Source organism: Furipterus horrens, unplaced genomic scaffold (genome assembly GCF_987537825.1).
Source record: "Furipterus horrens unplaced genomic scaffold, mFurHor1.1.pri manual_scaffold_1, whole genome shotgun sequence".
Taxonomy (NCBI): domain Eukaryota; kingdom Metazoa; phylum Chordata; class Mammalia; order Chiroptera; family Furipteridae; genus Furipterus; species Furipterus horrens.
In genome coordinates this window covers 157,733,700-157,759,192 of record NW_028327171.1, presented here as the reverse complement: position 1 = coordinate 157,759,192, position 25,493 = coordinate 157,733,700, and the positions used below count along the sequence as shown (strand labels likewise).

The window sequence follows — 25,493 nt, the reverse complement described above, 5'->3', positions numbered from 1 at the left end:
TATTAGTTTCTAGAAAAAAACTCTTAAGAGTAAATTATATTTACTCCTTGTTTCTTTTTTCCACACTAAAAAGAAATGGTTTAAGAAAAATGCAAAAAAAGCTCTTATACTTTTTACCTGGTTGGGATTGGGACTTCAGCCAGTCCTTGAAGCAATACAGCTGGAGACAACCTCACAAACGCAACTACAGTTCGGTCCAAAAACTCCAATTCCCCAACTAAGATGTTTGAAGCTTCAGCACCTGGAGGAATTTTTTTCATAAAATGCAGATCAACCTGCAAGTGTCACAAAGTAAGAAAAGATAAATCAAAATTGGAAAAATTTGCTAAATTATATCCTAGCACAGTGCTTCACATATGGTAAAACACCAATATAGTTTAAATAAATATAGCTTATATATAGTATAAATAAGTTTTTTAAGTAGTTAAACATGTCTTTTGCCCTTTAGAAATACCTTTATTTCTTTACTTGTATATTTTTCTAACTTCTCATCAATAAACTGAATACTCTAGCTTCTCTATTCAATATCTTTAAAAGATACTTCTTCAGTATCAGCAATCTTGAAATTTTCGGAAAGAAAAGAGCATGTGCTTAATTAAGTTAGTATACTTTAGTCATAATATAATTACCATGTCCCAATAGATTTAAGTATTTTATGTTACATTATTTAAATTCTGTGCATGATGCATTTTCATTAATACTCAGAATATGCCTAGTCAAAAAAATATAAATATGTTTGTCCTTACAGTGTTAATTATGACTTCAGTCCTTACTCCATATCCTTCAAATTCTATACTTAGTCTGATCATTCTTCAATTTTAATTTCTCATCAGAGAATTTAGATATAGCAAAGGAAACAAGAATGAAAGTATTAACATTTGGTGTGGCTAAAGAGCCATAGTTTAATTTCTCGATATGAGATGTCTGTGATTGAAATGAATGTACACAAAACAAAAGTGATCATTAACAAGAAAAAATGCTTAAAGGGTGAAGTCTGAAAAAATGAATGTTAATGTTTTTAAGAGTAAATACTACTTTTTATGCACAGGGCCTCGATACAAACCAAGCGGTGACTTTAAAGTCAGTTTTACACAGCCTCTTTCTTGTTTCTAACTCATCTGAGTTGCTTTATGGAAATCACTTTGTAGGGAGAATGAGATTTTTATCTGCTCTAGTAATAGGTTTTATGCTCTTGTGTTAATGAAATGGGGGCCAAAGATCAAAGTGGGAACAGCAGAGAGAGAGAGAGAGAGAGAGAGAGAGAGAGAGAAGAGCTCTGGCAAATACAGGTGAGGCAGAGATTTTTTTTAGACCAGATAGTTCTTTTGCAAGTTTAATAATTTGAGAATAGTTTTTCCAAGAAGTTTAAAATGAAAGTAATTAAAACCTTTAAGAGTACCATAGAAAGTCCATAGCCAGACTTTAAGTGACTACATTAAATATGTTTCTTTCTGAAATCAAGACCTCAGCACAACTATTTAGAAGGTTTATAACTACTTAATTTACCTGTAAAATAAAGGTATCACAAACATAAAACTCATTATGTGGAGTATATATTTTATCATAAAGCATAAATACAAAAATAATTATAGTACTCCACTAAAAATATCAAATAGAACTAATGTTCTATTTTAAAGAAAAAAATGACCTAACAAAGCAAAACTGCCTATAAAAATTATGACGAGTATTTTAAAATTCCAAAGTTTTTCACCTATAAATATATTTCCAAATACACATTTGTAAAGTCATAAAGCTTATACATTGGGATATTATATGGTAAATATTTTTCTTTTATAGAATCTAACCTTTTAATTTAAAGACACAAAAGTATTTATTTACCTTAATAATAGATCTTTTTTTTATTTTGTTTTCCAGTTAAGAGATGTGTATATGTTGAAAATGTTTTCAATTACTAATGCTTTATAATTTCAATATAAAGTATAAATTCTCAAAAGAAGAGAATAAAAGATTACCTATACATTATTAGCCCTGGGAGAAAAACATAATAAATCTTCCTAAGTCTTTCAGAGCCTAAAACAGTAAAGGATTAAGTTCCCATCCCCCGAATGGAAATAACAATTACACTATGTTAATATGCTGGAACAAAATTTAAAATAAAAAATAGCTTTTTAAGAAAATCTGTAATTGATAAACATATGGGTCATACTGATAATGCCTGTCATGACTTTAATGAAAGTCTAAATTCCAACTGAAAAACTTTCTATAAACTCATTTGTTGCTTGAAAAATCCCATAGTCTTAACTATTGAAGTCTGTGCCTTAGACAGGTGGCAATTATACAAATAACTGCTGCAATTTACAAATAACTGATATAACTTAATTAAATCAAAAAGTACATAGTATGCTAAAATAGTTTAACTTTATAAATGGAAATATGTGGTCTTTAAACATGATTTTATTTTTGCATTACATAATTCCTAATATATCATTAATTGATATCTGTAATCAAGAAAAGGCATTAAATATACAGAATTTTATTTCAGGATTGACAAATTTATCTTTTCATTTTAAATATTATAAATTATAGATAAAAATATATATCTGGAGTAGCCATCATATTATTCTGAAGTAGTTATATACTTGGGAGAGTAATAAATTATATAATATATTATCTAATATTATTATACTGCAATTATATATTATTCCTGGGACAGCCCTATGTTTTTATATTTGTGTTAATATATAATTTATAAAAACCTTATTTGGCAACATAACTACCTTTTAATATAACAAGAGGTCATATTTAAGAACAACAATATAACCTGTAATAAAATTACATATACCTAAAAGGCCTCTGAGGAAGGAACTAGAGTGAATACATCCCTAAGACCATCCTCTAGTAGACTAAAACACTTGGAATGAACATGAAGAAATCCTGAAGTTTTCTGCTCCTCTGAATAAGAACCTCAAAGGAATCAAGGAATACTCTTATGGACCTGGAATTACACCCCTGTTCCTGGGGTTCTCCAGACCTTTCTACCAGGAAGAGAAAGATGCTTCATTCTAGGCATTTGGTTCTTAAGCTGTGGGTAAAAAATATCTCTAGGGAACAGGTTATACAGAAGATCATAGTGGAACTGGGAGTGTCTGGACAAGCTACACACTGAGATGTGAAGGAAGAACCTATGGGACTTGAGGGGGAAGGTTTAAGTCATAAGCCCATTATGGAAAGTACAAGAAAATTAATAGGGATTCTCGTGGGAGAAATGGTGCTGTGACACTAATGAGCCAGCGACCTTGAGCAGCTCTGTTAAATCTCTCTGGGATTCAGCTTTCTCACCTTCTAAATGAGGAGATCTCTAAGTTTTCCTGGATTTCACAGATTTAATAATAAAACTCTTTATACTATGTGCACATACTAAAGATAAGATGCCCAAGAAAGTTCTTTCTACATAGAAAATAAGTTGAAGGTTTCTTTGGATCATTTGAAATAAAAGAAATACCAATGACATTTGGGAAATACTAAAACAGCCAACCTCTGCATGCCAGGTTACAAAATGAAGCCATCGAGTGTTTGACACATCTACTTTTTAAAAACATTACAGAAAGCGACAACCTGACAACTTAAATTATATTCATAAACATCCTTAAATGAGGAAGCTTGATGGGTCTATCCTTTGGAAAGGTTTAAAAAAATGCAGATTGAATGTAGATAGACTATAGGATGAAGTCACTTGAAATGAATAAACAATTTTTTTACCCTTACCATCTCAAAATTCTACTGGGGTTTAGAAACTACGTATAAAAACTGAAAATACTTAAATGGACAAAGGAACCTGGAGACTAGCTGAGCTATATGATAAATTTACTACCAAACTGAAATCATTACACTAAAAAACTGTATCTCATGCACCAGCAAAATTTGGCACTAAATTGTTTTCTTACTTTGCCCTTCTAGGTTATAAAGTAATTAGTGTTACTTGGTTGTTCAAAAGCATTCCAGAACTAAAAGCTTAAATTATTTTTGAATATCACAGAATTTATTCAACAACATATCCCAAATACTGTACAAGGCACTAGAGATCCAGTGAAGACCAAACCATATTAGATTCTGGTTCAGTATTTTTTTTTACATTATTTCCGCAAATATTAATAATAATGATAATGGTAATAATAATAGCCACCTTGCACCTTGTATTGAATGCCTGCTATATTCCCAGTACTTTGCAAGGCGCTCTATATATTTCACTTGATTTTTACAACATAGTTTTAAGTAGTATTATTATTCTTATTTTACAAATGTGAAAGGTGAAATTCACAGAACTTCTTCAAGATCAGATAGTTTATAAATGCAAATGTTAGGGTTCCAGATCTCACACCTGTTCTCAAAAGCCATGTTCTTTCCAACGTGCCATGCTGTGGATGAGAGACTGAGGAATCTAAATGGTTAGCACTGAGGAGAGGGCTCTAGAAATTTAACTTGCTTATTAAAAAATGAAATGGACAAGTGATTGGAAATATAATTGGAAGAAGAAAGAAAATCTATTTTTCACTCTTCCATGGTGTAATTGTTTGGGGGGATCTAAAGATAAGACTATTGTCTCCGAATGGCAAAATTTTTTTCTTTCAAATGTGATGAAGCATTTTTGAGGCTGCCAAGGATAGACCAGACAGCTAAAAGCAAAATGGTTTGGAGATGTAAAATTCAATGTGAAAGGGTTATATCATTTTTAAAAAGGGTTAAATGGTAATTTACTTGAAAGGATTTGATTTATTATCATTGTTTTTAAGAATGTAAGATATGCCCATGTTGTGCTGTTAATACCTGCATAAATAAACAAGCAATTTCTTATGTCATTGCTTTTAAGATATTGTTTCGAATGAAGAATATCAGAAACTAAATGTATGGCAGTTTTATTCCAACTTAGAGATGAATGAAGATGTAATGCTTTAAAAATATATATGTATTTTTTTTTTTTTTTTGGAACGGCAAATGGATTCTATTGAAACTGGCTTAATGTTTGAATCACATGAGTCCATAAAGTGAAATGAGCTTTGACCCATCATAGAAACATAGCCCGAATAAGCCCTCACCTCTCTCTCTTGCTGGTGTGGAGGTCCTTTTTCTTGCCTTTGTTTCATCCCACATGGACTAGTATGCCCCTTTTGTTGGACTCCCAGTCCCTGCGCGCATAATTAACAGACTTAAGCTGGTACACCGTGCTCCCACAGAGACTCCGCCAGGCACCAGAGGGAGAGCATGCACGTGACTAGACCTAGACCACTTAGGCTTTGGCAGGATTCTGAAACAGCAACGAGGAGCTGATTGCTATGATACTTTCAGAAGCTTGAGGCAGTCAACTTCCTCAACTGCTGCCTCCCGTTACCACCTCTTCCCACTGTTACAATCATTGCCAGTGCTAAGGGCTTTATGGGTGGGGTGAGGTGGAGGGGAACAGTCTTGAGTTACTACTGTTTCAGCCAGTCAGATGAAGAAAATTGTTGACCCTTTTTATTTTGGGTAGGTATTGAAACTCCTCTTTCCTGTTTAAGGGTTAGTTTGCCATAGCCTACAATTGCACATATACAGTGTCACAAATTTGCTAACCAAAATTACATTATTTTCACAGACTCATTATTTTCTTAGAATAATTTAAGTAAATATTCACTTGAATTGGCTCGAATTAAATATATCCCTCAATCGTCAGTCTTTATTGTTTTTATTAGAAATTTTGCTCAGTTCCACTACGTTCTAGTGTTCTCTTACACTGATGCCTTTCTCTGAATTGTGACAATGAAAATGCTGTATGATTTGCTTTTCCACAAATAGAGGAAAAAATACTTTTGAAAAAATAGCAAAACTTTAAACAATAAACTTCTGTTAAATTCTCAGTGACGTCCACTTATTCTTTTTTCTGGAAGAGATATATCATACCGAGTGGCACAAACGTAAAGACTATGCGTAAGACTTTCACATTTGGTTTTGTGAACAAGTAAAATGTTAAATGTGAACTTAAATGCTAACACTATAACAATATCCAGCTTTGGCTAAGTAACAAAAAAATGTGCATGCAAAAACTTGTGTCAACACCTCTTAAAATATGTAGTAATTTCTAGTAATAATTCTGCAGCTTACTTAAATGGGAGGGAGAAAAACTTACCTTGCTGAAGTCAACAGTGCTGTTTTCTCTGCTCATATCGGTTTTATTTTCAACACAGGCTGGAGCAGACTGTGGAGAGACAACCTGACCTGCTAAAAGAGATTGTTATTATAGAATACAAACAATTACTTACATAATTCTAGACATACTGATTAAATATGAATTAAACTAAACTAATATAGGTATCTTAATGAATTTATGAAGTAAGCATGAAGGGTCAATATAACTAGATCTCTACCAATAAAAATATTCTTATTTATCAGTTACAGATAGAAACAGGAGAATTCAGTCAAGATAAGGTAAACAAATTCTCAGTTTAAAACTCTATAACTAAATAGTTATTTCTTATGAAGAAAGATAATCTACAAAAATATTTAAAATTAATTATGGTTTTAAAAGTCATTGATTTTTTACATTTTACCCAATACTGATGATGTATATTTTTTAAAAAGACAATATAGACATCTATTATAATTTAAGCTCAGACTAAAGAATTTTAAAGATATAGTTTTTTAAAAGGGTGAATATTTATCTGAAAATTACACAGCATATTTATAGCTTCTATTGCATCTGAAAAAAAACAAATTAATGAGAAAAAATTCTTTGACAATAACTTTGAGATTTCTATATGAAAGGTTCAGTTAGAAAAACCTTTACCTCACTCAGTATGAATACTGTGAATATGATTTTATGCTTGTCACTACTTGATTGTATAAGCATACAAATATTGTACTGCAGACAAAAGATCAATTATCTTGAATTACATTAATTTTCCATTAACGCTAACCAGCAACTTCATTATTTGTCGTCTTTCCCCAGTTATAGGGAAGATTATGATATTAAGTGGGCAGTAGAGCTGGAAAGCTGACAATAGTTAGCAAAGGATAATTAAATTTCATTACTTACTAATTATGAACATTTTTTTCAATTGCAACTTATCTCTAAGCTCTCCATGTGTAGCAATTAAATGATAAAAATTAATGAGGTTTGCGTAATTTCACATGTATCTCTTCTTCCTTAACCTCTCCCCATCCTTTTGCTGTGAAATGAGTGATGACGACCCAGCTTTAAAGTCATGACCATATTTACAATAACTGACTTCAAACTACTAAACTACTGCTGTTATTCTCATCAGTCTTATACGTTGAGAATATACCTTCTTATGTCTGCCTCATTCTTCTCTCTACCTACCTAAATTTCAGCTTTATTCAAAGTTCACCTTTAGTCTCATCTCCAGTTACTACACTCTGTACTCATCTGAGCTTCTCTGACCTACTAGTACATCTATAAATAAAACCTTTTCTTTAAATTCTTTCCTGAAATCCCACTTATTCATTGCTACCTAGAAATTACCAAGTATGATTTAAAACACTAATTTATTTTCAAATATTACTAGAATTTTGCTTTGTGCACTATTAAGCCTCTCAGAAGGGGTCATTTATTAATAGATACAATTTTTTATGTTTTAAAATTGTTATATTGCCAGAAATTAATGGACTTAAGATTCTTCTAGACCTGAAATAGTTCTTTGCTTTCACTACACAAAGTAAAACAATACATTTGGTAAAGATTTTTAAAATTACTTCTTGAAGAAAATTTGCCTATAACCATGTACATAAATTTTGATTATAGCATATTCCAAGATACATATATAAACTAGACAAATACCAATTTAAGCAGCATCAATTATTTTCATTCTCCCATTTCTAACTGTAACATGCAGCTATGACTGTGCATTGTTCATTAGCAGCCATTTAATTTGTCATTCTCAAAATAATAGCTGTAATTTTAAAAAACCTTTTACATAATGCATTTGTGCTACTAACAGATGTCTTCAATCTCCAGTTTCACATCATTTCTCCATATTTTCATAAGTTAGAACATTAGATATATTTAAACTTAAATTTACTGAATGTTCTGTAAAATTGAGTGGTAAAATTCAAGGTATGAAAAAATTAAATATATATTTGCATTCTTATAATAATTTATTTCATGTGGTACAAAACTACATGGAAGAACAACTATTTACTTCAGTTGGGAAAAAAAAAAAGAGAGAGAGAAAGAGAGAGAGAGAGAGAGAGCCAACCAAATGCCAAGTAATCAACTTCGAAGAAATTTAATTGTATAGAAACTATGCTGTAATCTAAAATTGAAAAAAAATGAATAACCTATGCTTCCATATATATACTTTGAATGCAGAACATTTTCCAAATTAGTTTCAGCTCACATGATATGTTTACAGCATTGGTACTTGGATTTTGTCTTGTGAATATTAATATATTTTGAGATTCATCCTTCTATGATAGTCTTGTTACAATATGATGAAAATTTTATAAAATATTACCTCATAAAGCTGGTATTTAGGAAGGGATTTGAAACTATTTTCTATGAGTATTTTAAGTGATGTGGATAATGACCTAGTGGAGAGTATTTAACTAGCAGGAAGCATACTAAATGGTAATAAATTCCTTGATGCTTCTGGATTCTAGATATGTACACAGAATATATGCTAATACAGGGGGAATGGGCATAAAAACTACCAGCCTTTATGATATAGGAGTATAAACCACAAATTTGGTATCTCATATGTTAGCAGTAATAGTTAAATAACAGTAGTAAATATTAGTGGTTAAATATAGTTAATCACATCAAATGCCTTGCAAAGTTTAAGGAATGCTCCAAAACTTATTTCTCAATATGTACATTAATTTCCTAAACTAAAACAATATACTTTAAATGTGTATATCTACAAAGCAGTATTTGACATCTTGGCAGGATACAGAAAAAAATGTATAGGTAATATTATTATAAAATTAAACTAACAATTATTGTTTGGGTTATTTTGAAAAAAATTACAATTCTTTAAAGCTTAAATTTTTATTTGCTATCTATCCAACTGAAATCCACACATGAATTAAAGTCTATTGAACTACTGGAAATCTCATAAATTAAAATAATTTTTATAATTCTGTTATCAGTTATAACCCTTATTTATCTAAACAGTACTTCCCTTAGTTTATTTCAATTATCTGTGCCTTTCAAAAGAAGGTAAGGGTTTGAAATTCAAAATGACTTTCATTAACTCAAGTATTATTACATAAGAAAAATCAGTAAATTTAGGTTTTAAAAGAACATCCTTTATTTTCTCACTGCTGTCTAAAGCAATAGTAGTTCATAGAATAACAAGTTTCAAGTAAGGATTTTACCTTCAAACAGAAGTAAATATGTTTTCTAAAAGAATAACAAAGGATTTGCTAGGATATTTCCCCCTCCAGGACAAAATAGCATGAAGTTAGGATTTTGCACTCACATATATGTGTGGAAGTTTTATGAATGCTAATTTTACGATAATTTGTCTAATCACTAGGCCACGATTCTTATGAACATACACATTTTTGCCTACTTTTTTACATTACCATTACTTCACCCACCAATCACTGTTCATATTAATATATCCTAATATATCCTATAAGTAAATGTCATTGCAATTTTTAATCACATCTGTTATGAGGCACAAATATGATTATCCAAAAAAAAAACATTTATTAACTCAGTAACTTTATTACATTAAGGGTAAATTATTCAAAAACTGATGAAAAAGGGACACTTTTACTAAGAACTGGGAAGAGTTACGACTTTTAAGTGTAAACATTTCAGAAACCTAACATCATCCTATATATGTACCATATATGTTTATTTTTCCAAACCTTTAAACTCAAAGAATCCACCACTTTTAATGCTATATATTTTACTACACTATACATCTTATTAATTAAAGTGCATGTTATGTAGTATTCATATTAACAATTGCTTGAATAAATTTTCCTTTGAATCATAATTCCATTTTTTCCTCTGGATCTCCATATAGGAATATATATCAGTCAGATAAAAAATTATTATAAACCATTAATTTTTCCAAGGCAAATCATAAAAGATGTGGGGCAAGCACAGGAGAAAACTGAGAGTAATTCAGGTTACTAACTACAAAATGGAAGCTTTGCCTTTCTGCTTGCAACTCTATACATTTTTCACTAAGTTCATTGTGAAACTGGCATAGACATTTATCATAAAGTTGTAGGAGAGTAACATTAGATTATGTCAAAAGTATTAATTTTACTTTAAATAACATCAGTATCATTAAATTATATTACTGAAATACAAAGGTAAAATATGCTGTCAAAAAATCTTCAAGTATTATAGTCATACATTTAAGTCCTTACCTAGTTTTCTTATTCTTTAAATAAGTTATGTACATAAGTATTGTAAAACAGCAGCTTTTAAATTTCTATTTGGCCAAATTCAAATCAATAGGAGAATAATATATTACTTAAGGTATATCATTACTTGCTATTGATTAATTTACTGAAAATCACATGTAATAGAAGGAAACTGGGATGAAGACATGGAGGTACATTACTATTATCCTAGAGACCAAGCTGGTTTACACTACCTCAGACACCTTCAACGCTTTTAGAGTACCCAAAGGGTAGGAGATGAGGGAGGTACAGAGATGAGATGAGCCTGTTAGAGACAGACACAAGACAGAGCAAAATAAAGAAATACAAAGATGAATGACAAAGTTACATACATGTGTAACAATACATTAATTTATGGGAAGAGAAAACATGAAAGAAAGGCTAGATATTTAGAAAACGTTGATTAAGTAAGCTACACTTCAAAAACATAAAATATGCACATAATTAAACCTGGAAAAAATAATTATGCCTGAAAGTAGTTAATGTTATATAAGAAATAAATTTAAATAGTTCATACTAGAAGTACTTTTGTTGTTAAAAATCTAGTCTTGGCATTCCAAAACTCAGTAGCAATAACACAGCCACTAAATAGACCCATTAATTGTGTCAACAATGTCATCCTTATTTTTTTGGAAAAATTAAAAATACCTTTATTATGGAATATCTAATTCTGTCATCTAAATGAAATTTTTTCTATGTTTTCTTTCAAATGATCCTAAGAATTGTTATTTTAGCTTTTTTTTCTTCAAGGTAGAACATTATGAGGGATAATTTTTAAACTCTTGGTGTCTTATGGTACCACCGTATTTAAAAAAATAAGAAAGCATGTAAGTACTAAACACACATAAAAACATCATGTATCTGAAAATAAAAAGTCCAACATTTGTAAAAGTAGTGATTACAAAGCAATAAAAGTAACTTCCCAAAGTCATAAATAAAAATCATTCACAATACATATGCATACTTTATTTTAAGGGCTAGAATCTGTGCAGGTCTGAAGAGTCAACACATATCCCATCCTTCCAAACCTAAATGTTATCTAGCAACCTCTGGTTTTGAAAGTAAATCAGAAACCTTTTGCTTTGAAACTCTTTCTGAGATCTTCAATAAAAGTTACAAGTGGAAAGTATTCAGAAATGAGAGGAGAAAAATATCTGAAGGAAAAGCATTAGAGTTAGAATCATTAGTAAAAGACACAGTAGAATGAAGACACCCTACACTTAAGAAAACTAAGAGTCCTAAATTATTTTTTTAATATGAAATTCATCACTAAAGTAATAATATTTTATAATAGATTTGTAATCCAAATGTCTCAAAATATAATTGAATGCATGACCTAAATGATAAATAAAAATACTGATTAATTTTTCTAGATAATTTAATACAAAAGTCTTACTCTTATTTTTAGAAAGTCCTCCTAGTTTCAAAGAATTATTTGAATAGTCTTGATATATTTATTTTGAGTATTTCCTACCCATATCCTTTTCAGGGTTCTAATGTTAAAGAAGATATTATTTTCCTATTACTTTTTGCTGTTGCTTTGCCAAATGTGTAACTGTCACTTTTTATTGAAACATCAGAATCAGACATTTAATTCTCACAGTTTTGATGCTTAATGAAAAGTGAAAGTTAAACACAGCATGGTGGCATGAAATATGCATGGTGAATGCATAGTATCCTGCATTTTAGCCCTTAAGAGAATGCACTGAACACAAAGAAAACAATTATACAAAAAAGTAAAACTAGTGTAGTATTTGGAGATGAGATTGAATAAATTATCACAAATCACTAAAAAAGTTATGAACAAAATATTTTAGACTTGGGAAGGAGAGAAGCAAGGAAATTACTATCTTACAAATATATAAAATCTATACTGGGAACGATCCATATTTGAAATTCAGATTGACTTATCTAAATGTTTAAACCTTGGGACTACTACCAAGGTAGCATGCTAAAAGAACAAGTCAATTAAGAAAGTAGAAACCTTCTTCTATATCATTCTTTTAGACTTCTTTACATAAGCATCAGTTCATTTTTTAGGGAATTTCAATTGTTTTGCTTCTAAAATAAAAGTATATTGAAGAAGAGAGGGCTTATTTCTATCCCATGCTTGGAAAGAGAAATGTTTTCTGTTTTCAAGTTTCTAGAAAATCCTCACTCTAATCCTTACTACAATCTTAAATGAAAAGTCAGTCTTTTTACATGAAATACTCTACTGAAGAGATTATTTTTCCTTTTCAATATTTTATTGTTCATGCTATTACAGTTGTCCCAATGTTTCCTCTGTTGCCCCCCCCCCACACTCAGGCTGTCCCCCATTCCCACAGTCAGTCCTCACACCACTGTCCATACCCATGGGTCATTCATACATGTTCTTTGACTAATCCCTTCACCTTCTTTCAGTCAGTCCTCCCCTCCTTCCCCCTCTTACAGTTGGCATCTCACAAATAGAATCTGAAGATATATTTTTTAATAATAAAAACATTATTATTCCATTTTGTACATTTTGAAATTCTTTTGCATCTCTCTGTACTACTGCATGAAAAAATTTAAGTCTCTTGCATATTTTGAAACAGAATGCAGAAATCTATGTTTATGGCTGTGAATTTTGATATGTTTGTGTATCTAGAGTTTGTCAGAGTTCATAAGCAGATTGAGAACCTTAGTAATAAAGGTCTTTCACACTTTATTCACTTCTGTATAGCTTTACTTCTAAATTGGTGAAGTCTATACATATTTTCAGAAATCTCAATATACATAATTATGCAAAGTGTATGAGAAAGCTAAACAGTTATAAGGAGGTGTTATAAGCCTAGACTTAGAAAACCACTTCTGACAGCACAGTCTACAACAATACTTAATTGGATGTATGAATCCTATTAGAGATGCTTCCAAGTTTTTATAACCCTAAAGTATGCCTCAAAAGGATCTGTATATGTTCAGATAATGGCTGATTGTACAGACAGGGACAGAATCACTTCAGAATTACTCATACTCCAGTTTTCAGAAAAACTAAGCAGTTGCCTGAACAAGACAAAAAACAGACTCTCAGAGATCTTTGTAACTATATGTATCTATATGTGGACTTGTGATCCAAGTCTATAATTCTATCAGCTCTTCCTATGTTTAACAATAATTTAAAGGAGTAACAAATAGTGTGTTCAGGTTTACATAATATTACAATAACTGGCTCATCTAGTAAATTCAGCACCCTCTTTCCCCCAAGACTTAATACAATAAAACTATTTTATAGCAAATATTATCCCCACTGAAATTTGAGATATAAATTATGGCTAGTTCATAGCCCAAGATCCTTGCAAATTTGAATAAATGCATATCCTTCTTATAGATATATATATTTTTATTGTCTGCTTTCAAGTTAGAGTAATGAAGTGAAGGCAGATGTTTCTTTCTTTTTAATGTGCTAGCATTCACCAAGAGTTAATTCATGGGGGGAATATTTTAAATAAGGTCTTTGGAATCAGGTAGACATAAGCCCATAGTCAAAATTAGTAAAATATCCAAGTTGTTTTTTAATATCATCATGCTAAATGAATACGAATATTGCAAGCATAGTATAAGTACTACATTTATATTGTCTTGAAATATAAGAACTTCATTTTGTTATTTTTATGTATGACATATTTTAAAGCAAATTGTGCTTTAAAATATGACTATATCTTAAATATATGAGGTAATTACAAAGCAAGTTATAAATTCCAAAGATGTTCAGTGGAATTTACAAATAAAAAGTGAAGTAGAACATAAAGTGCTCATAACACTTTTATTGAAGTTACATGCACAACTACAGACTCTTCTATATAACAATAATTTACATTCAGTCATTGAAGAGTCTTTAAAAAAATCAAATGTGTATTTCAAAAATAATTTTACCATTAAGAACTGGTTCTATGTTTGAGATAATAGTACTATCTTCATTGATTCATTAAACATTTATTGTATTTGTTGTGTAGTATATTTGATTCAGTAGTATGAACGCTGGTAAAAATTCCCATATAATACAAAGTCTGAGGAAAATGTATTTTCATGCATTTCTATTTAAGGTATCTCAGAAGCATGAAAATAGTAGTGAAATTACATAAAATGATCCAGACTAACAATATACATACTTTAGTCCATTTGTAGAAATCAGAATCTTTCTAGGAAAGCATTTGAAATTACTTTCCATTAATATTTATCTTTTAAACCTAGAAGCTTTTAAAGATAATGGAAGTTTAAAAATTCATATTATCCCATGTAACTTCTTTTTCCTTCATAAGACTCATGGAAAGGATAGATAATAAAAATTCATAAACAATTTCCTTAATGTAAAAGATGAAGGGCCAAATGGATACAAGGAAGAGCAAAACACACAGGAAGGATAAAACGATGTGAAGCACAAACTATAAGGAGTAAGTCATAATCACTAGAAAACGATGGTTGGTGTGTTCTTTGTTTGCATGTGAAGATGGTAAGTGCAGAGGATCTATGGATGTTGTAGATGCAGCAACGCAAGCAGCAATGAGCCCATGAACTGGAAATCAGGCTTAATATATGTACAGCCGCAAGAGGTGCACTACCTGGACTTTTCAATAGTATCCTCTACTGGAATTGTTGACTATGAGCAACATGAAACCAGTATCTTTTTTCCCACAAACACTAAATAATGATCTTATTCATTTTAACTCTAAGGCTGTAAGTCAAAGCATTGCATTACATTTTCAAGCTTTGAGGCAAAGGCTAAGACCTTGTTTGGGATGCAACTTATGCTCAGTTTGTGTTTGGTGCATTTGAGTCTATAACTTTTTACTAATAAAAGTTCCTCTTGAATTCTTTCATGAGCCTTTCAGGAAACCTAAAGTCTCGGTAAAATTTTTACCATTTGATACTTGAAAATAAAACTATATATGTACAGGAAAAGAAACAATTTTATAACAATCTAAATTTCAATAGATCATTTTCAAGTAAAATATATATTAAAAGATTTAGAAGCACCTTAATATTTCAGACACCTACAATAAACATGAAGAGTACAATAAAGAAACATTTACCATTTTTATCCATGGAATTTGGTTCTGATTGTTTCTTGCCAATATCAGCAAAGGAACGAACAATGGGGATTCTATTGGTGAGTTTTTTCTGATTCTGGTGGTGATGCTGTTTCATCAGTGCCTCATGGACCCTGTGGCGCACATCTTCGTTCAGCTGACCTGAGTTCACTTGTTGGTCTAGGACCATATCTGAAGAGGGAAGGCAGAAAGATTAGCACAACTTTTCTGTAGCACACCAAGCAGTGAACCACTGATTCTAATATCCATCCTCTAGGTAGTATTGTACACCTTCGAATAGGAATACATTCTTTAAAAATCTCTTAGAAGTTTGTAGAAATGTTACACAAGAAAGACTTAGGAAAATTTGTATCATAAACCTTTCCATTTTAAATATGTAATGATCTTATATACAGTAATATTATATTTTAAATAGACATAGTTATATTGAGAAGAAGGTGCTTCATACTTGTGTTTTGATATAGTTTTTCTTTATTTTTTAGCAGAGAAAAATTTCCATGTTTCCTCTTTAAGTGAACATAAATTCATCTGTCAAAATCTGATGCAGGAAGGCTTAGGAGGTTATTCAGTTGGTTGCACTTAGAGAGTAAAGACTTCTTTCACATTGATATAAAGTCAGTCTTCTCAAATCTTCCTTGAAAAGATGTTTATATTAAAAAGGTCTTCTATAACCAAAAAACAAAGTATAAAAGGTGATATTTGAGAAGGCTATAAATAAGCAGGCTAATATTTACCATATGTAGTATCAAAAATGCCTATAAAATAAGTAAATAAATAGGAGCATTTTAAGTTTCTTGGTAATACAAAGATCATCTCAATAAACCTCATTGTAATTAATCTGTTTTTAGATTATCAAATATTAACTATTTGATTACTTTTTGAGACACTAACTTCTTATGTGAAGCAAATAGAGCACAACGAATTACCTTCCATGGCCCCACTGAATACAGTAAAGATTTGAAAATGAGCAGAATTCTCCCTTTAAAAACAATGTTTTTCTTCAATGTGAATGGGAATTGGACTAGGGAAACAGACTTGGGTCATTGTATCCCATTCTAGCTATGTGGCCTTGTAAAAATGAATAATCTCAGGGTCCTTATTTGTAAGATGGAGATAATATCTATCTCATATGTTGTTGCCAGGACTAAGCACATAATGCACTGCTGGAATATTAAGTTCCTCGGTAAAAAATCCCAGTACAAAATTTTCTTTGCAATTTTCATTAAGTAGGTTATGGGTCCCTGGTTTGAATTCTGTGGTTTTAATATATCCATCTATATTTTATAATAGTATATCACATGGAGGCAAAGTTGTGTTTACCAATAACAGAAAATTCAAATCAAACTAAAACAATGAATTTCATTGGCTTAAAAAACAGAAAGATCAAAATTAGGCTGGATTTAATTTCATGTCTTTGTTTCCCCTTCTCTAGGTGAGAGTTTTAACCTCAGGTTGATTTTCCTTATTTTCATAGGGTGGCTTCCAGAAACAACAAGGAAATACATGTCTGGTCATATCCATGCATTCTTTGCCTTTCTGTGATTTTCTCTCAAAAGTTATTTTGTTCCCTGTCCAGAAAAATATGTCCTATGTCAATTGACACAGCCCTGCCTATGCTGAACAAATCACTCGCAAAAATGATGGGCCACCACTATTGGTTTAAACTAATCAAGAACTGCCCTTCACTCTAGAGCAGCGGTTCTGAAACTGTGGGTTGCGACCCCTTTGGGGGTTGAATGACCCTTTCAAAGGGGTCGCCTAAGACCATCGGAAAACACATATATAATTACATATTGTTTTTGTGATTAATCAGTATGCTTTAATTATATTCAATTTGTAACAATGAAAATACATCCTGCCTATCAGATATTTACATTATGATTCATAACAGTAACAAAATTCAAGTTAAGAAGTAGCAACAAAAATAATTTTATGGTTGGGGTCACCACAACATGAGGAACTGCATTAAAGGGTCGCAGCATTAGGAAGGTTGAGAACCACTGCTCTCGAGGTAAGGTCTCTAAACCAGAGGTAGACAGACTTTTTCTATAATGGGGCAAATAATAAATATATTAGGATTGTGGGCCATACAAGCTCTGTAAAAACTACTCAGCTCAGTCTTTACAGCACAAAAGTAGTCAAAGACAACATGTACAAAAATAAGCATGGTTGTTTCAATAAAACTTTGTTATGGACATTGAAATTTTCATTTCATATAATTTTCATGTCACAAAATTTTAGCCTTTTTATGATTTTTCAATCATGTAAAATGTAATAACCATTCTTAGCTCATAAGCCTGACAAAATCAGGCAGTGGGCCATATTTACACACAGAGTATAATATCACTTTGCTGTTTAAAATGCAAAGAGGTAGAATGCATGTATGGAAGTCAGCTATAATGTAATGTTTACCATAATTACCTCCAAAGTCTCTTCCAATTCCAAAAATGAATGATAGTGTAGAATAATTAATCTATATCTCAGTTTTTGGAGATCAGTAGTTATAAAACTCCAGGAATAATTTGAAATAAAGAAAAGGATAAATTGCCAACATACGTGACTTTACACTGAAACCTTACTGAGATTGAAAAGTGTATATAAAATATGATTTATATACTTTATAGTGGGAATTGTAAAGTAGGTTGTTAAGACACCAAAGGTATACCACTGTAAGGGATTTTCATCTATAAGCTGTGATATAGATCCCCAGTTCAATATTCTAATCAGAATCAAAATAGTTAATATAATAAAACATGAACATAGTTATAATTTTTAATGTCTACTAAAGCACAGTCTTTCTAGGCTTCAGCACTACAAAATCCTGTAAGTTACTAGCTTCACAGTTTTTCAGAGGTAAGGTCTTTATCTGAAAGAGTTACACAAGAGAAAAGAAATGTGAAAGGAAAAAAAACACTCATCTACCCATTAGACACACAGAAATATACAGCAAACTCCTCTGAATTGTAACTGCATCAAATAATATCTTAATGATTTGAAAAAGTTAATCATATTGCTTAAGAATATAAGTTATACCAAGGTGATATTTAAGTACCAAAGGGAGTCTGATTCACTAATCACTTACATTGTTCTCTTCCCCACTATAATATATACTAGTATTAACCTTGAAAAGTAGGAAAGAATAATGGACTATAATGGCTTTGGGCTCAGATTCAAGTCCTACAATCTCAGCAGGCTATGATTCCTAAATAACACAGTCTGGTCTGCCAAAGCACAATGCCAGGATCTGGATGATAAAAGGAACAAAAAGAAAAAGGATAAATAGGTCATGCTCTTTTAGCACTAAGCTGGTTCTGGAAAAACTAGTAGCATTTGTATAAAAAGCCTAAGAAAGATGAAAAATTATTTTTCATCTTAATAAGGCAATTATTTACTTTTTAACATAAAAACTATGATATTATTTATTTTTACATACAATATTTTCACCCAGTCCCCCAAACACCCTCCCCATGGCAACTGTCAATCTGTTCTCTGTATCTATGACTCCATTTCTGGTTTGTTTGCTTGTTTATATTCTTTACATTCCATATATAAGTGAAATCATATAACATTTGCCTTTATCTGATTGACTTATTTCACTCAGCATAATACCCTTTAGGTCCAATCAGGAAATTATTTTCTTATGATCAATCCATTTGACTACTGAATGAAAGCCTCTAAAATCTATGAGATTTTACAAATTCTATATAAACCTCTGAACTCTTTAAAGATTATCATATAAATGCTTTGTCTTAAAAAGCCATTGTCTTAACTTTAAAAGATGCTGAAGGAAGAAGGGGAAATAGGATGGGTTTAAATCCTACAGTTTGGGTGACAGCACTAACAGGAATGTATACATTAAAAATGTAAACTACTACAAGAATACTTACTTTCCCGGCCCGGACTGTATAGTACAAGCATGTCAAGAAATGTATGACTGTTCCCATACTCCTAAATTTGCATATTACATTCAGTGAAGCAAACTATGGATTTTTACTTCAATGAGAGATTTTAATCAGTAGAAGTTATTTTAATGAGTTGAGAGCAATAATTGATAATCTTACTATCTTTGGTTTAGTTTTAATTTCTTACTCTCTCTGACAGAATTAGATTAAAGTATACACACTCCAGAAAGGATATTTTCATTATTTATCTTTACAGTGCTCTATTTCAAAAAGATGAACATAGACCATAAAATCACCTATGATTTATAAAATTTAATTAAGTATAATTTTAATATAACTAATTTCCATATCAGACTAAATGGTGGTAAGAAAAATATATCTTGAGAATCTTGGATTAAAAAGAATTAAGTAATATTTTGAACAAAGAAGTTTACATTTATTCTGAGTTCTTTGAAACATTGGGAAATAGACATTTTTAAATTAACTTTATCCAAAAGAAAATCCCACTTTAATTATAGCAGAAATTCTTGACAGTCCTGCTAGATATAAATGGGATTTTCTCCTGCTAAGTCTATAAAATCTCTTTAAAGAATTATCTAAGAGTCTATTAAAAACATATCAGAATATTGATATAAATATCCTTCATCATTCTAAAACAATATTTGGATCATATCCCTCTGCTAGAAAATATCTAAAAAACGTTAATACTGCTAGGCCTGGGCATTTGCAAAGTACTCAGGTCTAGAGCCCTTAAAGATAAACTACTTTATCTAGCTTTAAAAAACTGGAATGGGTGACAAATATGTTAGTAACTGTATAACATATTAAAAAGTATGATAAATAAGAGGTAAAAAGAAAATCTCAGGTCTTTCTGTTAATCACTATGGTCACAAATTGTCATAAAATAAAATAAAACCAAATTTATAATTATAGGTTAATTAAAAATTATTACCATCTCTCTGCCAGTGGCATTAGTGATATAGCAGTAAGTAAACAATAAGAAAATAATTACAAGCTATAGGGAGAAATGTTTAAATGAGATTTTATGGAGGATATAAATAAATATCTTTGAATTACATAAGTCAAATCAAAATTACTCAAAGAGAGGGAGTCTATTTTCATTAACAATTAAAAAGGAACCTAAAGACATAACAATCAATACAAGTATTTGTAATAGTATTTTTCTATGTGGTGTTAGCGCTAAACTGTTTACATCTTATCAAAGACATTTTACAGATTGTTCTGCATTGAATATGGGACATTCAAGTTGGGCTACTTCAGAGATAGAAAAATACAAACTAATTAGAAGAGCAGAAAGAATACTAAAAAGCTATTTGGGATACAGAGACTTTCACTGAACTACTTCCATTTGAAAGGATAGACTTAGAAACTATAACTTACTTTTAAAAGCTATATTTAACACAGCTAGCAGCCTTTAATTGAGTTTGAGGAAGGAGGCAGGGTTAAAAAAAAGAAAGCATAAATTTTTTTTTTAATTTTTTTTAGAAAGCATAAATTTAGATAATAAAACTGAGTTAAGGTAATAAAATAAACAAGAGTTTTAGTCAGATTAATGGGAGATTTCCTAGTATGAATACATTTCTAAAGAAATCAGTAGAAATTATATGCTTTAAGAAATGTAAAGCCTAGTAAAGCTATGAATGGTATTTTATGAGACCAATTTTGCCAGATTGAGAAATTTTACAGCTTCGTTACATGTAGCCAATCCAACATTTATTTGGATCAATCCATTTCAAAGGTAATGTCATCACTAACACAAATAGCCAAAATGAACTCCTTACTTTGGTCATGACCTATAAACTCCTGAATCTCAGTATCTTTAGGTATAAAGGATAACAATAATAATACTGAGTCCCAAATTTGTTTTGAATATAAAAAATATAGTGTAAAACTACTAAAAAGAGTTTCCTAAATTGCAAAATACTATGAAAAGTCCGGTTATTTGATTCCCAATTAAGATGTTTATTAGGGAACTTTGGGGAAGGTAGGTCCAAAATGAGGGCATAGAAAGGCCTGGAATTCACATTCTCCCACCAACACACCTAATACTTACCTACATATATAGAACTATTCATTCTAAAGAAGAACTAGGGCTAGTTGAACAGCTTCTCCACAACAAATGATAGACGAACCACATTAAGAAGAATAGGAGAGACAGAGATGTGGTAACAATAGGGACTGCACCCACAATGCTGTGACCTGCAATAGGAAAAAATATCACTGATGGCCCACTGACAACTCACCAACCTTGGGGCACAGTGAGAAAACAACACTTAAAGGGCATCTAGAGTATACATGAAGGAAATCCATTTATCAACCTGACAGTGTCCACCAAATAGGGAAAGAACAGCTGGAAGTGTCTGTAGGATCAGGAGCACCAATGAGTACTATTTTTTACATTTCCCCACCACCTTTATAGAGCAAGTGGGAACACAGTCCAAATGCTTTAGGCATCCTACAAAGGCTGCCTCAGGGTATTTGGACCTCTGGCTCACATTAGCTTGAGCCATCCTAACAAGGCAACCCCAGCACTACTCACTTTGGAACCCCCTTGGCCTGTGCCTGCTCTAGTACCAGCTGTCCTGCCCCAGGAAATCTCAGTCCATGTTCCCTCAACTTCTGTCATCCCAATGGTAAACCAAGTGTGGCTCACTCTCGGGCTCCCACAATCCATGCCTGATTCAGCCTTCCTGCCAAGGGGGACCTGATGCAGCATACCTCAGGAAGTCCCAGGTCCATAAGCCCCAGCTCCAGAAGTTGTGCCAATGTGTATCTGGCATAGCAAGCCCAGGGACCCACCAGCCCATGCCTGCTCCAGCTAGCTTGAGAAAACTACCTGGCACATGCATTCTACACAGCAGTTATTCCTACACAAGTCCACTCCTTCAAAACTGAGAGAGGCAGCTGTTTTCCCTAAGCCATAGAAACAGACACAGTAAATTTAAAAAATGAGGAGCAAAGGATTATGTTTCAAATGAAATAACAAGATAAAACACCATCACCTCCAAAAAACACCAATGAAACTGAGGTAGGTAATTTACTTACAAAGAGTTCAAAGTAACAGTCATAAAAATGCTCACTGAACTTAGGGAAAGAATGAAAGAACACTGTGAGAAGTACATCAAAGAGTTAAAAATATATAAGAAAGCTGAAACATACAATAATTGGAATAAAAATACACTAGAGGAAATCAATATAGACTAGATAACACAGAAGAACAAGTTGGTGATGGTGAAGACAGAATAGTAGAACTCATCCCATTACAGACAGCAAACCAAAAAAAAAGAAAAAGAAAAAAAAATTGAGAATAGTTTAAGGGATCTCTGGGACAACATCAAGCGTACTAATATTCATATTGTAGGGGGGGTTCCAGAAAAAAGAAAAAGCAAGAAAGGGGCAGAAAACTTATTTGAAGAAATAGTGGCTGAAAACTTCTATAACCTAGTAAAGGAAATAGGTTTAAATCAGGTTCAGGAATCACAGAGTCTTAAACAAAATGAATCCAAAGAGAACCACACCAAGATATATCATAATTAAAATGGCTAAAGTTAAAGATTGAAAAGATAATCTTCAAAGCAGTAAGAGAAAGACAACTAATCACATACAAGGGAAACTCCATAAGACTATCTGCTGATTTTTCAGCAGCTACTTTGCAGACCAGAAGCAAGTGGAAGGATATATTTAAAGTGCTGAGAAGAAAAAACTTACAAGCAAGAATACTCTACCTGGCAAAAATGTCATTCAGATTTAAATAAAAGTTAAAGTTCCCCAGACAAGCATAAACTAAAGGGGTTCATCACCATTAAATCAGCCTTACAAAAAATGTTAAAGAATCGAATGACTTTCAAAGGTAATAAAAGCCCGCGAAATAAAAGGCCTGCTGCCATGGTTGGTTGTGCGGTCCACAGTAATCTCTCCAGGGAAGGAACGAAGGTTGTTTTCCTGAAAGATGGCTAGAAGGGACCTTAAGGCACAATGGAAAACCAGAAAGACTTGGAAAGGACAGGTGTGTACAGGCAAGGATGAATGCCAGGTATGTGGCCCAGCTTCTGTGCACTGAAGAGCAGACTGAGGGCCACCCTAAATGTTCCTTGGGTAAGTTCCAGCAAAACAGAACTAAAGATCATAAGTGATCATTTGCTGCTCTTGTTATGCTTATGCAAATGAACAGGATAAATTAAAAATGGACTTAATGTAGTCCCTTTAAAGACAAGGAGAGTAATCTTAGGGAGAAAAATCAGTATTCAAGGAAAATCACAATGATCAGTGGCAGACTGTAAAGTAGGGCAGCTAACCGTCTTAAAAGTTTCTTCTCATTTAAAAAATGGTTTCACTTGAAAATTAAACCATATCTGTGATATCACCAAAGAGATTCAAGTTGCAGGCAAGTAGAATGTCAAGTGCCTTGCAACTGTATGTCTTCCCAATAAGACAGTCTTACAGATTTAGAGACTTTTTTGTTGGTTAGGTTACATAAATTAACATGTGTTTTCTGTTTTCAAAGGGCATAAGCCTATGACCGCATTACCTGAGTGATTGTCTGTACGCATAAGCCTCACTTAATCCTCTCTGCAGCGCTGCCTCCGGAGACTCAACAGTTTGGCTGAACTAAATGGCTGAGTTGGTGAAGAATGGGGTGGTCTGTGGGCTTCACTTTAAAACTGAATTCTCTTTTCTATCCTAATGGCTTGGACAGAAAGGGCCCAGAGGTCTGAGAGGGGGGAAACATAAACTATTTCCCTCAGCCCAAACTAAATAAAATGGGCAAAAGGGTTTTGGACAGGAGAGATGTGCCTAGCACACCTTCCTCCAAAGAAGCCCTTTTTTTTTTTTTTTTTTTTCTCCTAATGTGGAACATTGAAAAATTAATCCCTGCCTTTTGCCACCTAGTAGTTATGGATTGAATGATGCTTTTTAACCCTTTTTGCCAAATCTGTTGCCCCCAGAACACAACAAGGATGCCAGCCTGCTAAACCAAGCACGCCGTTGTCCGGAGACAGCCAACTGACCTGGAGTCTGCATGATCCTTCCCCATGTGGGAAGACCACCCTCCCCTCCACACCCCCACTCTTATTAGGGATTTCTGGACCCAAGGGTAGGTAGGACGACGACCATGTCCAGCTTGAAGCAGCTAGAGGAGCTTGAGACCTTCGCCCATTGTCCTTTACAAGATTACAAAGGGTCTTAATATCTGAGAGGGAGGGATAGTTATTTTTTACGAACCATGGGTATGGACTTGGGGGGGGATGCTGGGGGAGGGAGATACTGGGTGGAGGGGAGTAAAGGGGAAAAAATTGGAACTACTGTAACAGCATAATCAATAAAATATATTTTAAAAAAATGTTAAAGAATCATTTTTAAGCTGAAAAAAATATATAACTAGATAAAAGAAAATATATGAAAGAAAATAACTCATTGCTAAAGGCAAATATGTATATAATAAAAGCAGTGGATCAGCTACTAAAAAGCCAGTAAAAAGTTTAAATGACAAAAGTAGTAAAATCAACTATAACTACAAAAAGTAGGGGACACACAAAATAAAAAGATATAAAATATGATGTCAAAAACATAAAAAAGGGAGAGTAAAAATGTAGAGCTTTTAGAATGTATTTGAACTTATGTGACTATAACTTTAAGTAGACTGTTATATAAATATATTTGAACCTCATGGTAACCACATCCCAAATACCCACAATAGATACATAAAAATAAGGAGAAAGGGACACAAACATAACATTAAAGAAAACCATGAAACCACCACAAGAAGAGACCAAGAAAAGGGAAAAAAGAACCAATAAACCACAAAAACAATAAAAAACAATTAACAAAATGGCAATAAGTACATATCTACCCATAACTACTTTCAATGTAAATAGACCAAGTGTTTCAATAAAAAAATATAGGGTAGATGAATGGATAAAAAATACAAGACCCACCTATATACTACCTACAAGAGACTCACTTCACATCTAAAGACACACACAGACTGAAAGTGAAGGAAAAGAGAATGTATTTCATGCAAGGGGAAACAAGAAAGCTGGAGTAGCAATATTCACATCAAGTAAAATAGGCTTTAAAATAAAGACTGTAACAAAAAACAAAGGTCTTTAAATGATAGAGGGGT

General features: G+C 32.1%; 1 protein-coding gene across 1 annotated transcript in view; it reads right to left on the bottom strand.

The window, feature by feature from the left end:
• The window catches only part of SLC4A10 (solute carrier family 4 member 10), a 278,985-nt gene that overhangs the window by 93,005 nt on the left and 160,487 nt on the right, over nucleotides 1-25,493 (bottom strand). The window contains exons 6-9 of the mRNA XM_090280326.1: nucleotides 15,429-15,617; nucleotides 6,122-6,213; nucleotides 5,055-5,144; nucleotides 118-275 (exon numbers count right to left, since the gene is read on the bottom strand). Of these exons, the coding sequence (XP_090136452.1) occupies nucleotides 118-275; nucleotides 5,055-5,144; nucleotides 6,122-6,213; nucleotides 15,429-15,617 (529 nt within the window). The remainder of the gene's footprint in view (nucleotides 1-117; nucleotides 276-5,054; nucleotides 5,145-6,121; nucleotides 6,214-15,428; nucleotides 15,618-25,493) is intronic.